The 14,542-nt window shown below is 37.1% G+C and overlaps 1 protein-coding gene across 6 annotated transcripts in view; it reads right to left on the bottom strand.

Moving 5' to 3' along the window:
* LOC147071189 (uncharacterized) overlaps positions 1-5,624 on the bottom strand; it is a 33,315-nt gene extending 27,691 nt beyond the window's left edge. For all 6 annotated transcript variants that reach the window (XR_015070767.1, XM_085948062.1, XM_085948065.1 and 3 more), the window contains exons 1-3: positions 5,338-5,624; positions 932-1,065; positions 58-210 (exon numbers count right to left, since the gene is read on the bottom strand). Coding sequence is in view for 5 of the 6 variants with exons in the window: in XM_085948062.1 (XP_085804188.1) it covers positions 58-210; positions 932-1,065; positions 5,338-5,431 (381 nt within the window). In the remaining variant the exon portion in view is untranslated. The remainder of the gene's footprint in view (positions 1-57; positions 211-931; positions 1,066-5,337) is intronic.
* Positions 5,625-14,542: the final 8,918 nt, after the last annotated feature.

Below are 14,542 nucleotides of genomic sequence, written 5' to 3'. Positions count from 1 at the left end.
CATTCCTGGATTATGAACTGCAAAGTTATTAGAAATATTATTCAATCCATCACTCACCAATTTGAAGATATTTATATTTTCGGCTTTATCAAGCATTTCGGTGAGAGTGTCATTGGATTTAATGCAACACCGCACCAATTCATCCCATCCTATCAAAGTATTCACGCAGACTGAACAAATCTTGTCTGGTAGGTAATCTCCATCTTCAACCTATAAATACGAAACGGAATAAAGCATAATGAAGACACAGATTTTTGTCTCTACGAGAAATAGATGCTAGCCACTGGCTGAACTTCAAGTCCATACTCTGGATCCAAACACACATTCAAAAACAACACATTGTGAATTTGCCAGACCTGGGATTCGAACCCAGGACCTACGACATTGGAAGCTGGCATGTTATCATTCGGACATTGAGGGCATCAGACAATGACATTACTATGGACGAAGCATCTGGAAAAAAAAATGACACTCACTTTTTTTATCGGGTCTGCCGAATGGCATAATCTGTTCTAACACCATTACAATAAAGGTGATATTGCTATAAATTCCCGAAACTTTTTGTCGGGTCTGCTGAATGGTTCGGTCAAACGAACATTGATACTAGAAACACTGTTCTAACGCCGTTACAATAAAGGTGATATTGCTATAAATTCCCGATGCGTGATATTGCATAATGGATATTGCGTGACGTCTACCTATGCACGTACGAATGTCACTATGGGCGAATTTACTTGCTAGCTACTGTACTGAGTGTGTCGCCCATTAATAATGTCATTGGCATCAGATAACTTAACATCTTTATAAAAGGTGTAAGGTGTAAGGACAAAAAATAATCTTCTGCCTGCTCTAGTAGACTGCTATTCTAGATTTAACCTGATATTAACATTATTATAAATACACCATAAAATAATTGTGAGTGGAGAGTTACCGTGATGGGTAAATAGTTATTAATTTTTTCAGCCAATTTATTGTCCAGTCCTTCACCCTCGTATATTGGCATGAAAGTTTTGCAGGTTGCCGAACAAATTCGGCAGAGCATCGTTGGATCGACTTCTTCTTCTCCTGGAAAGAAATTTCGCAATTACATAAATTACAGTCGAACTTGGTTATTACAAAGAAGATGGGACCTACTGAGTTTGTTTGTTATAAGCATTTTTCACGCCACGTTCTATTTAAACATAGAACATAAAAAATCTGAACACCATCGTAAAAATCCCCAAAACAAGCATGGCATCAAGGCCTGAACAAAAACGATGCAAAAGTGCGAGTGAGAAAGTATTCGGCACCCTTATAATCTCTGTGACACGCGCTAGAGTAATATAAAAGGTTTACAGATGTGTGAGATGGTTTGCTATGGTGTCGCAGCCAAATCTTAGTTTGTTGCATAGCTAAGTGTCGATAACCTGCAAGTGCATGTGCTAAAATTGCTATTTTTTGTGTTAAATATAAAGTTAACGGTAAATATTTTTAGTTAATTAGGTAGAAAAGATGGTTGTGTGTACTGTATAAAAAAATGGTAGCCATACTGACACAAGCAAGAAGATGGTATTACGTTTCATATGTAAGTTAATACATGTTCATGATAATTTATTTGCATATTATTATATATTTTAATATCAAGTGACCTAGTTTCTTTAAAATAACTTAAATTATGGATATCTTTACCTAATGGTTGCATTTTGACCACTTAAAAATACTAAGTATATAACGTAAAAAAAATAGTAAATTATATTTTAATTCTGAGCGTCTAGTGCGAGCACTAGCGAAGTGGTCTATGGTCTCAAACATTTGTATACGAATGCGTTCGCTCGCCCACAAACCAAACGCACGGCGCGCAGCTTCATTTAGCGATCCCGGTGGAATCGGTCTAGTTAACTGCCCGGGCAGATTTTATTTCTTAGGGTCGAAAATGTTGTTTTTAAACAATCGACACATTAACAGTTTTGCTCGGTATACCCGAGAAGTAGCTCGTTATGAAAGTGAATAAATGTATGGAGAAAATCATAAACAATCAAATCAAAAAATGTCAATGAATGTTTCCTCATTACATCCGAGATCGCGCTATTTCTGTGATCGTAATAACCTAGGTCGACTGTATATAATGGAAAAGAAATAAAAATTCGTAATTAACTTTACTATAGATAAGGTAAATGTACCAATTATCGGCACCAGAAGGAAAATGTGGTCATGAGATCAAAATAATAGGCTCAGCTTAAATATATTTGTATATTTCTTTTTTTTGTATTTATATTTACAAGTATTGTTAACAATAAAAAAGTTCAATATCAACAATATTTTAAGTTAATTATTATTTTTTTTATGTTTTAACAACATAAGGCCAATTGGTCCTATTATCGGCACCTGAATTAAATTTAGGTACTAATTTCCGGCACCTTATGTTCGTATTATCGGCACAACTAAACTTATACAGGACATTTCTATAAAGTTAAAAAAACTTAACTGAAAACATATGTTTAAAAAATGTAGGTACAACAATTACTTTGTAAGTAACATTTGTATTTTTCTTCATTCATATTTTGCTACAATATAATATATACAGTAGAACCTCGATAATTCAAAAATCGATAAATCAATTCAATTTTAACCCCCAAGAATCATTTTTCATACAAAAAGTTCGTTATAAATCGAAATATTCGTTATTTCGTAATTCGAAATGGAATTTGGTCCCAAAGGCCATTTTTATCCATATAAATCGAAATAAATAATAGCAAAATACTTATTTTCTTGGAAAGTAATAAATTTAATGACTGCAATTAAGTAGGCAAAAACCTGCAAATTTACTGATGGAGGCAAAACCCCAAGTTTAAGTTGTGGAAATACCCAAAAACTCCAAATGTACTATGACACCAATTGCAGTGAATGTCAATCAAGGGTTCATTTACTTGTCATTCGTGTAAATTCAGAATCCATTATTTTATTAATGTGAAAAACATGTTGTTTTACAAGGTAATCTTAGCACATAGCCATTAAATGGTTTTCAGTGAAAAAAAAAATATTTATTCACGAAATTTCGTAATTGTTAAGTACTTAACTAACTTGTGACATTTTTTTATCACTGACAGAATTACGTTTTTAATATTATGTATTTTAATAAACAATGAGTTTCTTTTCTTTTCAAATTTAAGTTGATAACAACTGAATGTTTAGATTAAGCTGACAATAATGAATACAGTGACCCTTTGTTTGACAGGACTAGTTCACTAATTGACTTAATGAGTTCACTTGACATTTTTATTATTGTTTATAGAATATTAAAGAATTTTATTTTAAAGCGGCTGCTGCTGTATAATTTTCGCACCTTCTTCATCATTAAAATAAAAATGTTCCAATTATCGGCACCATTAATGCTTATTATCGGCATACATTGTAATCGTATTTTATAAAGTAAACTATAATTTAGATTTTATTTTAAAAAGTTTTAAATTAAGAAGGAACAGTATTTCTTCCTAAAATATCTGCTACTTGTGTAATCAAAAATAATTTAATAACAGTATTTAATATTTTTGCATAATGATTGATATCTCTTATTACCGGCACACTATGTGCTAATTAACGGCACACCAAATTTTTAAAGTTATTATTCGATTTTAAAAGATTATTTCTGATTCTCCTGATATAAATTTGGTGTGCCGAAAATTAGCCAGGCGATTAATTAATATTTAAATAATTTAAAAAGATTTTAAAATATTAAATTATTTAATTTCTATCCAACAATAATGTGCTTTTAAAAGTTTGTTTGCATGTCCCTATTATCGGCTTTTTGCCGATAATAAGAACAAATGCAAATCGTATCGGTGCCAATTACCGGCAGCAAAATTTACTTGATTTTTAGATAAACTAACCGCTAAACACACAAAATATTTTACAATTTCGGCAAAAAAACAATTTAAATATTAAAATATAACCATACATTTAATACTTCAGTTTAAAAAATGTTTTAAAATGCTTAACACTAAATATTCGAAATGTTTACTTACTTGTCAAGCTTTTGTCTCAAATATCACAGTAGGTCTAAATCACTCGACATGTGGCAGAAAACTATCAAATTTCACGAAGTACTTACAAGCATTTAACAAAAACTTTGTATCTTTCTATCGCATACGAAATATGGATTTCGGATAACACATTTTTACAACCATAGAAGTCTTGCCATTCTTATTTTTTTGAATTTCTTCTAAAATTGCCGATAATTGGAGCAGTGACGGAAATTGGTACATTTACCTTATAGGTGCAATCATAAATCGTCAGGTGTTCGAATTTAGAACTAAACTCATCACAGTATTAAAAGTATTGAATGTGGCAAATATTAGCATGGGGCACCCTCAGTCAGCGGACAACTTATACTGGTAATCTAGTAATCAATGGTTAGTTGACATGAGAACCGAAAATGAAGAAAAAAAATTGGCAGTAAAATAAAATAAAATCGTTTTCCATTGGTTCTAAAATCCAGTAAGGATCTTGGCTGCTTCCTGGTGAAGTTTCTTAACCTTTTACAAGGGTTGTTCACAGCGGCGGAAGTTCATTGTGCAAGACCTCGATGTCAATGGCAACCCCTTTGAAGAAGCGTGCTAGACGTATATAGAGGATGCAAGGGGAAGATTTTGTTTAATAAGACAGACTGCACTTAACCAGCCAATTATGGAGTAAATTATTTGATAAACATTCAGCCAAAGGATTATGCTTGTACAATTAAGTACTATCATCAAAGTATTAAGTACTTTGGGTACAAGTCGGTTATGGGCAAGCCAGCGGCAAACACATTTTGAAAATAGCAGATATACTGGATTATTTGTTAGGTTGGGTTAGTTTAGGTTAGGTTTTCATTCTTGAATTCATGAATTTTGCCAAAATCGGCTGACAATGATTAGCGCGGTTCCCGCCTGGCTTCCCCATAACCGACTCGTACCGTACTTTGTTTAGTACTGTATCTTGTAATAGATTTGAAATATTGAGGGTGAGAATGAATCTTATAATATTGAAAACCAAATTTATAAACTTATTAATGTGTAAACAATTAATTTTCAGTCAGTATACAAAAAACATAAACAGAAATAAGTGTTGTTTTTAGCTAAGAAAATATGATGGTTTTAGACCTTTTTATTCACTAGAAATCAACGATATGATACACAGGATATTTAGCATAATTACAGTTTGTTTTTACTAAAATATTAATCTATTCATGGTAGTTTTATGTAGGTAACTGTAACCATAATAATTCGTAGGTAGGTACGTTGTCGATTTAAGTAGGTACGTACCCGAAAATGTATGGGATAGTCGAAGCCAAACAAATTAGAGAATATGAAACAAACAAACCTTCATTAAAAATAACAGCATCGGCGACGATCGCATCGTGGGAAACATTCCGGAAATTGATAAAATGTGACGAAGTAGCGGCTTGGGCATCCATTGTATCGTTATTATGAATAGTACCTACCGAACATTATAATGAAAACTATTATAAGAGAAAATAGTAGTTTCCGGAATATTCTTTTTGTTTGATTAAAGGTCTTTTAATTGAAGGCATGTAGTACGGTTACATTTCACACATTTTAGAACAAGTAACAAGAAAGCCATTTTCAACTGTCAACATAAACGACCACAGACAACAATTATCAGAATGAATTTAAATCGGTGTTGCCATCTTTTATCATCAAATTATAATGCGTCGGTCCGATGTACATTGGTAGGCAGAATACCAATTTCAGAAAAATAAAGTTGTACCTACGCAATGTCTGGTTGTGCATAACAAATTTGGTTTATGCGTCAATTATATTGAGCTACTTTACGAGCTGTTTGTTGGCGAATTTAAAAGCAAGCGATTCAGCTACTGCGATTATGATGATGACACACAAAACTTTCCATTCGCTGAGAAGCCAACAAGTTAGCGACTATTTTGACAGAACGTAGTTCGTTTTTTATCGGGAGGTCGCTACTACTCTCTACTGCGCAGACGCAGTAGGCCCACATGCACACGTAGCGTGTAAAGTTGACAGGTTTTCAACTTTTATCGGTAGATTGTTTACAATCTGCTTGTTAGCTTGTTCGATGATGACACTGGGCGACTTTACAGGCAGATTATAAATTCGCCAACATGCAGCTCGTAAAGTAGCTCAATATAGTAATTGACGCATCAGTATCGAAACTCGAGGGCTTTTTTGCTTCTTTTGAACAACCTTTCTTCTTAATTCACCAAATTTAACTCTATTACCTACGAAATTATAGTACCTACATTTATTTTGGCGTAAGAAACTTTTAAAACCAATTAGACTCTTTTCCGATATTTTTAGAATAATAGTATTTCCTACCTAAGTACTAAAGTTATTTTTCATCGTACATATTACAATGTAAATCTAATTTTAACACCTACTTCTAATTAAACCTTCTACGCAGATTTACCATGGTTCATAGTCATTTCATTTTCAGTAAATGTAATCTCAACCGCTTTCGGGACAATTTGAATATACTTGCAACCAATTTACAGACATTCAAATGAAATTAGCTGACGATCAATGTCATGCGAAAGTTCTTACTGACTGCAAATTGAATATAGTTTAACGAATACACACTTCAATGACTTTATGTACCTACATAGTAATTTTGTATAACTTATTATTCGAATTTGACTTTGAAGTCATTGAGATAGGGTTTGCTCTTTCTTCTTCGCGTGAGGTTATATTCTACTAATTTATTTTCCTTTTTCTTTTCGTTGGTCATTCCTCCCATTTTTTTTACTGGTCATACCGGCGCGTCTATTTTTTATGTAGGGAGTTTGGGACCCATTTGTCTTCATTCTGGATTTGACTTTCTTATTGTTTACATGTTGCGTCTGACAGTTCATTCTAACTATCAAAAAAATATCTTGGACGAACGTTAAGTGATAGTTAATTCAAGTATCAGTGATCAGTGATTATGGCGCAACATCTGAATGACCGTGAGGAGGATATTCTAAAAGCAACACCAGACGGCGAAGCAGAACTGCTATAGGAGGAAAAGTTCAACGTACGAGCGTCGATTAAGATGCTGATGTTTGAGGTATCCTTGTTACGTGCCATATTTCAGCAGGGGGAACAGCAAGGAGTGGCACAACGACCAAAAAACAATTCTTGGCCGCCCCTATGGTCGTAGAGTTAGGTCTAAATGACAAGTTGCGTCGGTGCGACCACTCGTCATCAGCTAACCATCTAACGGAGAGGACCATCGCGGCCCTCCAGAATGCGATGTTTTCCCAACGGGACAGCTTCTGGAAGGGGGTCTAGGACGATTTGGCACCGCGAACTGGCCTCCGGCGATAGGCCTCCGGTAATTGGCCGCCGGTACAATCGGACGCCGGCTCAATTGGACGCCGACCCAATTCGACGCTGACCCAATTGGCCTCCGGGAGGATTGTACGCCACACAGTTGAATTAAATGCGCAAAGGAATAGACGTACGTTACGATTTGTTGGAGTAAATAAGCAAGTCGGTTTAATATGCTTCTATCTTCTCAGTAGTTGTACCTTATACATTTCGCGCTTGACACATTTTTAATATAGATTGAGAATAATTATTATGCCTTATGATGTTTATTAAAAGAAAATAATTCTTCCCTCGCTAAAACTTAAAGATGTGCATAATCAATTAATTTATTGTCTATACGTGGGTACTTATTTATATTTACAACAAATATTAAAAATAATGTTAGATGTTAGAATGAAAATAACATTATATTTCAGCGTTTTATCGTCCAAATCGTCCCATCCCCTCTGGAAGGGTATGCAATGGTTAGTGGATTGGGCAACCAATCCTCAAAACATCATAACAGCGATGGGCCTGTACTAAAAAATCGAAAAGGGTTTTGGGGACAACGCATAATAAAATTTGCGAGAACATGACTCAGATCCTTACCGGAAGGATACCTTCACTCGGGAGGCACTATCAAGGATTCCTCCGAGCTCAGAGTCCCGGAAGGCCTTCGAACTCACATTATGGCCGAGGTACTCCCAAGGGGTGACGTCCTGTGGTAAGGGAGTTCTCCATCGGAGATACGGGCTCCACCAGGGATCCGTATTCTAAGCGGAGGTGACCGCATCTGGACAACCAACAACATTGGGGGCCACCTAAGAGACTTTCAGGGAGTCTGGATGGCGTAGTGTACCACCCCCAACATTGGTAAAAATAATAGCCGTAGCCCGCATACCTTTTGTGCCGACACCACCATTGGTAAGTCCTTCTTTACTTTTACGGAAAGAATTTCAAACGCAACAATCAGCAGAGGTCACTCTAGAGATCGAGGACTCAGGGGTTCTAGAAGATGCGGGTCCGACCACCAATTTTCTCTCAACCCTGTTTCTGATCAAGAAACGAGACGGGACCCTATGCCCTGTTTTCAACCGAAAAGCGTTTGAATGCGTTCCTACAGCCAAAGCCATTCAAACTAATTCACCATTACGAGGTTCCAGCCGTCTTACAAACAGAAGACTGGCTAGTTATCATAGATCTAAGCCAGGCGTACCTCCAGGTACCCATGACTTCTCAACATCGTCGATTCGTTCAACTAACCTACCAAGGGGAGCTCTTACAATTCACGTGTCTCCCGTTCGTGCTGTCAGCCGCTCCGATTATGTTTGCATCCCTGACCAATTGGGTCACCGAAAGCCTACAAAAGAATGGCTGAGAATATTCACTTACCAGACGACTTCTTAGTAGCCAACCAATCCGAGAAACAGTCTCGGTTCAGGTGCAATACAGGATAACCTTCCTACAGTCCTTAGGGTGGTTAATAAATATTAAAAGATCCTGTCTGAGCCCAAGCCAACAATGAGGGTTCCTGGACATCATGTGGGACACACACAACTAGCGAAGGTTTCTGTCACCGGAGAAGTGTGTAGCACTCCGTCACCATCTGCTAATGCAGGTACAAAAAGGAAGTTGGTCCCTCAGACAGGAACATATCCAATCCCTTCTGGGGCGACTCAACTTCACATTTTACCTCCACGAGGAAGGTTGCATTGCTGACGGCTACAACGCTCCAGTCATCAATATGGCCAAGGTCCCATCCTCGCCAATTGATGACAATCCCACCACAGGCCCAACAGGACATCATGTGGTGGCCCTAGGCGAAAGGATCCTCAGATTCGACACAACGCAGGTACAAAAAGGCAGTTGGTCCCTTAGGCAGGCACATGTCCAATCCCTTCTGGGGCGATTTAACTTTGCATCCTACCTCCACGAGGAAGGTTGCATTCTCGACGGCTATAAAGCTCAAGTCATCAAAATTGTCGAGGTCCCATTCTCGCCAATAGGCGACAATCCCACCACAGGCCTAACAGGACATCATGTGGTGACTCCAGGTGATAGGCTCCTCAGAGTTCAATCACTTCCTGACGAGAGACGCAGCCGACACAGGACAGGCTAGGGAGCCCAACTGAATGAACACCACCTATCAGGTACGTGGGAACAAGACCAGTTAGCATGGCATGGCATTCCAACAGGAAAGAAATGTTTGCAATTCAATCTCGGGTACAATCAATCATAGGATCAGATCTGCTTCTGCAGACAGACAACAAAACAGTGGTGGCATACATCAACAACGAGGGCGGCACAAAATCTGTCACCCTTCTAAACCTATGCCGACAGATACTAGTATTTACCAGTCGAGCCAACATCACGTTTACTGCACAATACTTCCGCGGAAATTACAACTGCGTGGTAGATCATCTCTCCCGCAGATAACTCATTCCCGAATGGCACCTCATCAACACCGCAACCACCCCCCTGTTTCAAAGATGGGGTGTTCCCGAGGTGGATTTATTCGCAAGCGAAACAGCACATGTCGTTGCAACGTATGTGTCACGAGATGTTACAGACAGTGGCGCGCTGTTTCACGACGCTTTCAGCCGAGTATAGAACTTCAAACTGGCGTGGATATTTCCCCCACCAAACTTACTTTCACGAGTCCTAGCGCACCTGAACTCAGCAAAAGGGAAGTACTTACTAGTGGCACCGAGCTGGAAACAATGCTTTTGGGGAGTGGACGAAGAAGGGTGATAGTACCTCCTTATACAATGTCTCACCTACATACGTCACAAGTAGGATCATAATAGCTCTCAAGCAATGGCTTGCACAACATGGAGGGTTTGTCGTACAACACCATCCTGGTGCATAGGTCAGCCATAGCCAATTTGGCAAACCGATTATCATTGTAGATATCAGCATCAACGTGGTAGTACAACACAATATGTTACAGGCAATTTCGGTACATAAAATGAAACCTGTCAAACCACCGGTTTGGGATCCAGGACGAGTGGTCATCTTAGGAAAACAACACCGGTGGAGTACAACCTATTCGAAACGTCTCGCAGGACAGTTATTTACTCGGCTGCTTCTCGCATCGGGACGAAGGGTTTGACATATCTGGGGGGTGTCGGGTAGCTCAGGTGGTAGTTTTATCACCCCTCGATAGTACAAAAAATAAAAATTGATGTATATTTTTTCCCCTTTATTTTTTTGTTTAGTATATTGTTGCTTATCCACGTATTTTAATGTTTGTTACATTTCGACACCTCCTACGTATAATAATTATTGTAACTAACAAAATGACGTTTTTCACTTTTTTTCATTTTTCGTATCCATAGTATGTATTACATATGATGCCATTTACAGAATTTCAAAATTCGTATTATAAGTGCGATTTTCAAGCATTGCATATTATTGTATCTCAAATTTTTTGAAATTTTTTTTTCGACGTGAAGTATGGTAACGTATTTAGCGACACTATATGCGGGAAACGCACGGAGATTTTGCCGCGCGAGTGTATTGTTACCAATGACATATTAAATGGACGACTCACTTTATACCCGGCGCGCACGAGAAATTGTGCCTGAAAGTCATTCACAGATGTATAGGTAGATGTCACGTGACCATTGACGTATCCGTTTCCATTATGCGATACAAGCTTCGAGAATTTATAGTAATATAACCTTTATTGTAATGGCGTATTAGTGTCATGACTCATTGCGTTAGAAACAGATTCTCGGTTACTTACGACTTCTCGGAGATTAGACGCAAATGAACCCAGCGAATCACAGGCGACTGACTGTCCAATGGTTCCTGTCATTCAATTGCATTGAATAAACATTCATCAATATCTTAAAATGGCATTTTATAAATAATAAATAATACTAACACATGCAAATTGATATCCCATCTTTCTTGGAGTGTTTAGTAGATTTTTTTACAATTTTTAACTAGGCACATTGGCATTTTGTAACATAATAATAACGGTGGAGTCGAAACCTGACAGTCAGAAAATTTGTATGGGCAGACCCAGCGGTGTCGCCAGACCGCTTGCAAGCAGAATGTTCATTTGAGCGTAGGATACCGATATTAAAATATGAATTTCGCCATCCGGCAGACCCGACACAAAGTGAGTGTCATTTTATTTTCTAGATGCTTCGTCCATATTAATGTCATTGATTGTTACTGCTTATTACGATACTTCACTTCGGTCGGAAGGTGACACGCCGCTACCACCACAATAAAATTAACTCGCGGCAAGTGTGTAAAATGGCTGCGTTTTATTTATCTTTCTTTTTCTCGGAGACAACATACGTGGTGTCTCTTCGAACGGCAATTTATAACTGTTTTATTTAAATAAAGGGGAGGTCTCTTAACCTGCAGCGGCCATTGCAAAGTTGTGATTGGTCGATTCCCCAAAATGGCCGCCATAGAATCCATGTGTTTACAAAATGCTGAGCCGTTTTGTCCACTTTATTCGGCGATCAGACAATTTCTTTTTGTTTTCCTTCATATAAGTGGGTGTACTTGATTCCAAAAAAAAATTCCGGAAAATGTTCATTTTTTTTAATTTCCGACCCCACCTTTGCACCTGTCAGATGGACATTCCGAAAAACCGAACGTCCTCGGAATCAGCTCGTTGAGGTGTCAAAAGATATGTGATCTTAATCCAGAAGTAATTGTTTTTACAGATATCAAGAAAATTACGAGCTCGCAGAATTACGATCGATTTAAAAATCGTTTCTAGCTGTTTTTTGTACACCGACTTATACGGTAGGTACATTCCTAGTCTAATCTTACATATTATTAAATCGCATATTGGTAAATTACAATTTCACAATTCCTAATACTTAATTATTTGCTTCCGCTCATCCCTTACACCAGCAGTATCTCGCAAAATAACCAAGTGGTACGGTCATAGGTATTCCACTCTGCTAATTGACTTAGGAGGTCAAGAGCCGCTTTTTAGGCCTACAAAGCCTTATTTCCGACTTCCCACTTAAGATGGGAAGTCCATGGACATGTCAGGTTCATGACTTCACACTACTCAGTAATAGTAGACAATGGATTAGTGGATAAAGGTGACCACATAATTGTATGGGCAATGTTTGGCGCAAAGACAAATACCACCAAGCATCGTAAATCGGAATGGAAGCTAAGCGCTTCCACGTCTCAAAACATCGACCCAGTATTCTAGTTACGGAAACTCGTCTGCATGTCAAACCCAAGAAGAAAGGAAGGTGGGGATATTTCGGAATTATTTATATCTTCAAGAGGACCACCAAAACCAGCCACCAGGACAGTTATAAGGAATTGGATAAGGTCAGTACTGTTGGAAGCAGGGGTACAAGAACCACCAGGCAGTGTCCGCTCAGTGGTGGCTTCCTTAAACTGTAAATATACCCAATAGATGATATATTAAAGAGAGGTAACTGGCGTAGTGAGTCGACATTTCACGACAACTACCAGAGAACGATGGACACACCACCATCAGAAGGGGAAAGAACCAGCGCTCGGAATGGACAGGAACGCACCGGAGCGCCGTTGTGGTTCGTGGAATTCCAAAATATACCGTTCCGGCTCGTGAATTCATTTAAAATTGCGTTGCGGTTCGTTAGATTGAGATAATTATATATGAATGTATCTTTTAAAGTTTTTCTCAAAATTAAAAATTAACGAAGTTATGTTATGCCGGGCGTGCAAGGGTTAAAAATAAAAATTATGACATCCCTAAATTTCTTTCAACCTTCTTATTTTGTGTCGATATGTCCATGCCTAAATGCATTGTCTAAATAACAAGAAACAACCAGCTGCAAGCGTAAATTACTTTATTACCCAAAAAAATGTGCCTTGCTGACACTATTTGAAAACTCTTCAAAAATAAAGTATACATTGTTTAATAATTTCTAAAGGATGAAACATTTCAAATCTCAATACAATCTTGCCTTTGACTTACGCATTGTTAATTTACTTACCTACTAATTTATTATATTATTTTATTCGGAGTGACAAAAATTATTACTTCGCCATTTATATTCGGGTGAATGAATTGTGTTTTCGATGGTTAAATTAATACAAAAAAGTTTGATAATTTGACTCGTGCAATCCGCTATAATATTCCTATTAGTTGCCTTTTAAAATATTTTGTATTATTTAAGATATAAATACGTTTCTAAACAAAATTGTTTATATTATTAGTTTGGTGTTTTTTTTGCTACATTCTAGTAAGTTTTGTGTTTTAATTTTAACTGTGTGTTTAACTTGATTTTTTAATAAAAAATTGTTCTCCTAAAACAGCGGAGGGCAAACTTTTTGCATGGAGGGCCAAATTCAAGAATTCAAAATGACCGGCGGGCCGCAAGTAAAATACCATTTTTAGATATACACTATTTATTATCACGAAAACTAAACATTTCAAAAAAAAAATAATGAGAAGAATGAAACTGTTGTTTATTTTTTTAAATTAAGGTGTTAATTTTGTAGTTGATATTCTTAAAACTGCTTTTAAATGGGCATCGGCGATATTTGATCGTATAGAATTTTTATTGAGGTTCATGATCGAAAATATTTGTTCACATTTATAAATTGATCCAAAAATAACGAACATTTTTCTTGCATAATCTTTAAGTTGGTCGAATTTGTCTGAATTAAGGGCATTGTAAAATTTGGAGATTTCTTCACGACGATGCAATTCTCTTAAATCAGTGTCACACTGCAGATCAATAATCTCAAGTTATAGCTTTGTCGGTACACTATCAATATCTATTGAAATCGATGTTCAACGTAGAAAATAGTGGTTACATAATGTGAGACGAGACGCAAGGAAGACGTACTGAGATAATACATTTACGAAATAACAAATTTTTCATCTATTGTCAATATTTTTTAAAAAAATATAAAAAAAGTTATTCGTAATCAGAAGTACAATTAATGATGGCGGGCCGCAAAAAAATACCCGGTGGGCCACATGCGGCCCGCGGGCCGCAGTTTGCCTTCCCCTGTCCTAAAAGTTGGTCAAAAATGTCATCAGGCGAAACGTGTTAACCGAAACTATTGAAAAATATTTTGTCGCAGGTAACGTAGCGCTGGCCACATACCTACACAATTTGATCATTTAAAAAATGATATTGAGTGGTTATTTATAAAAATAATGAAGGTATAATAAAGTAGTAGGTAATTCATGTAAATCTGCTAAAACCACATTACATTACATTAGGAATTCACTCCAATAACCATTTAAGTGG

This window comes from Rhyacophila brunnea, unplaced genomic scaffold (assembly GCF_057557595.1).
Source record: "Rhyacophila brunnea isolate RB1 unplaced genomic scaffold, BYU_Rbru_1.0 scaffold_20, whole genome shotgun sequence".
Taxonomy (NCBI): Eukaryota; Metazoa; Arthropoda; class Insecta; order Trichoptera; family Rhyacophilidae; genus Rhyacophila; species Rhyacophila brunnea.
The sequence above is the reverse complement of the archived record's forward strand: the minus strand, read 5'-3'. Positions and strand labels throughout refer to the sequence as shown.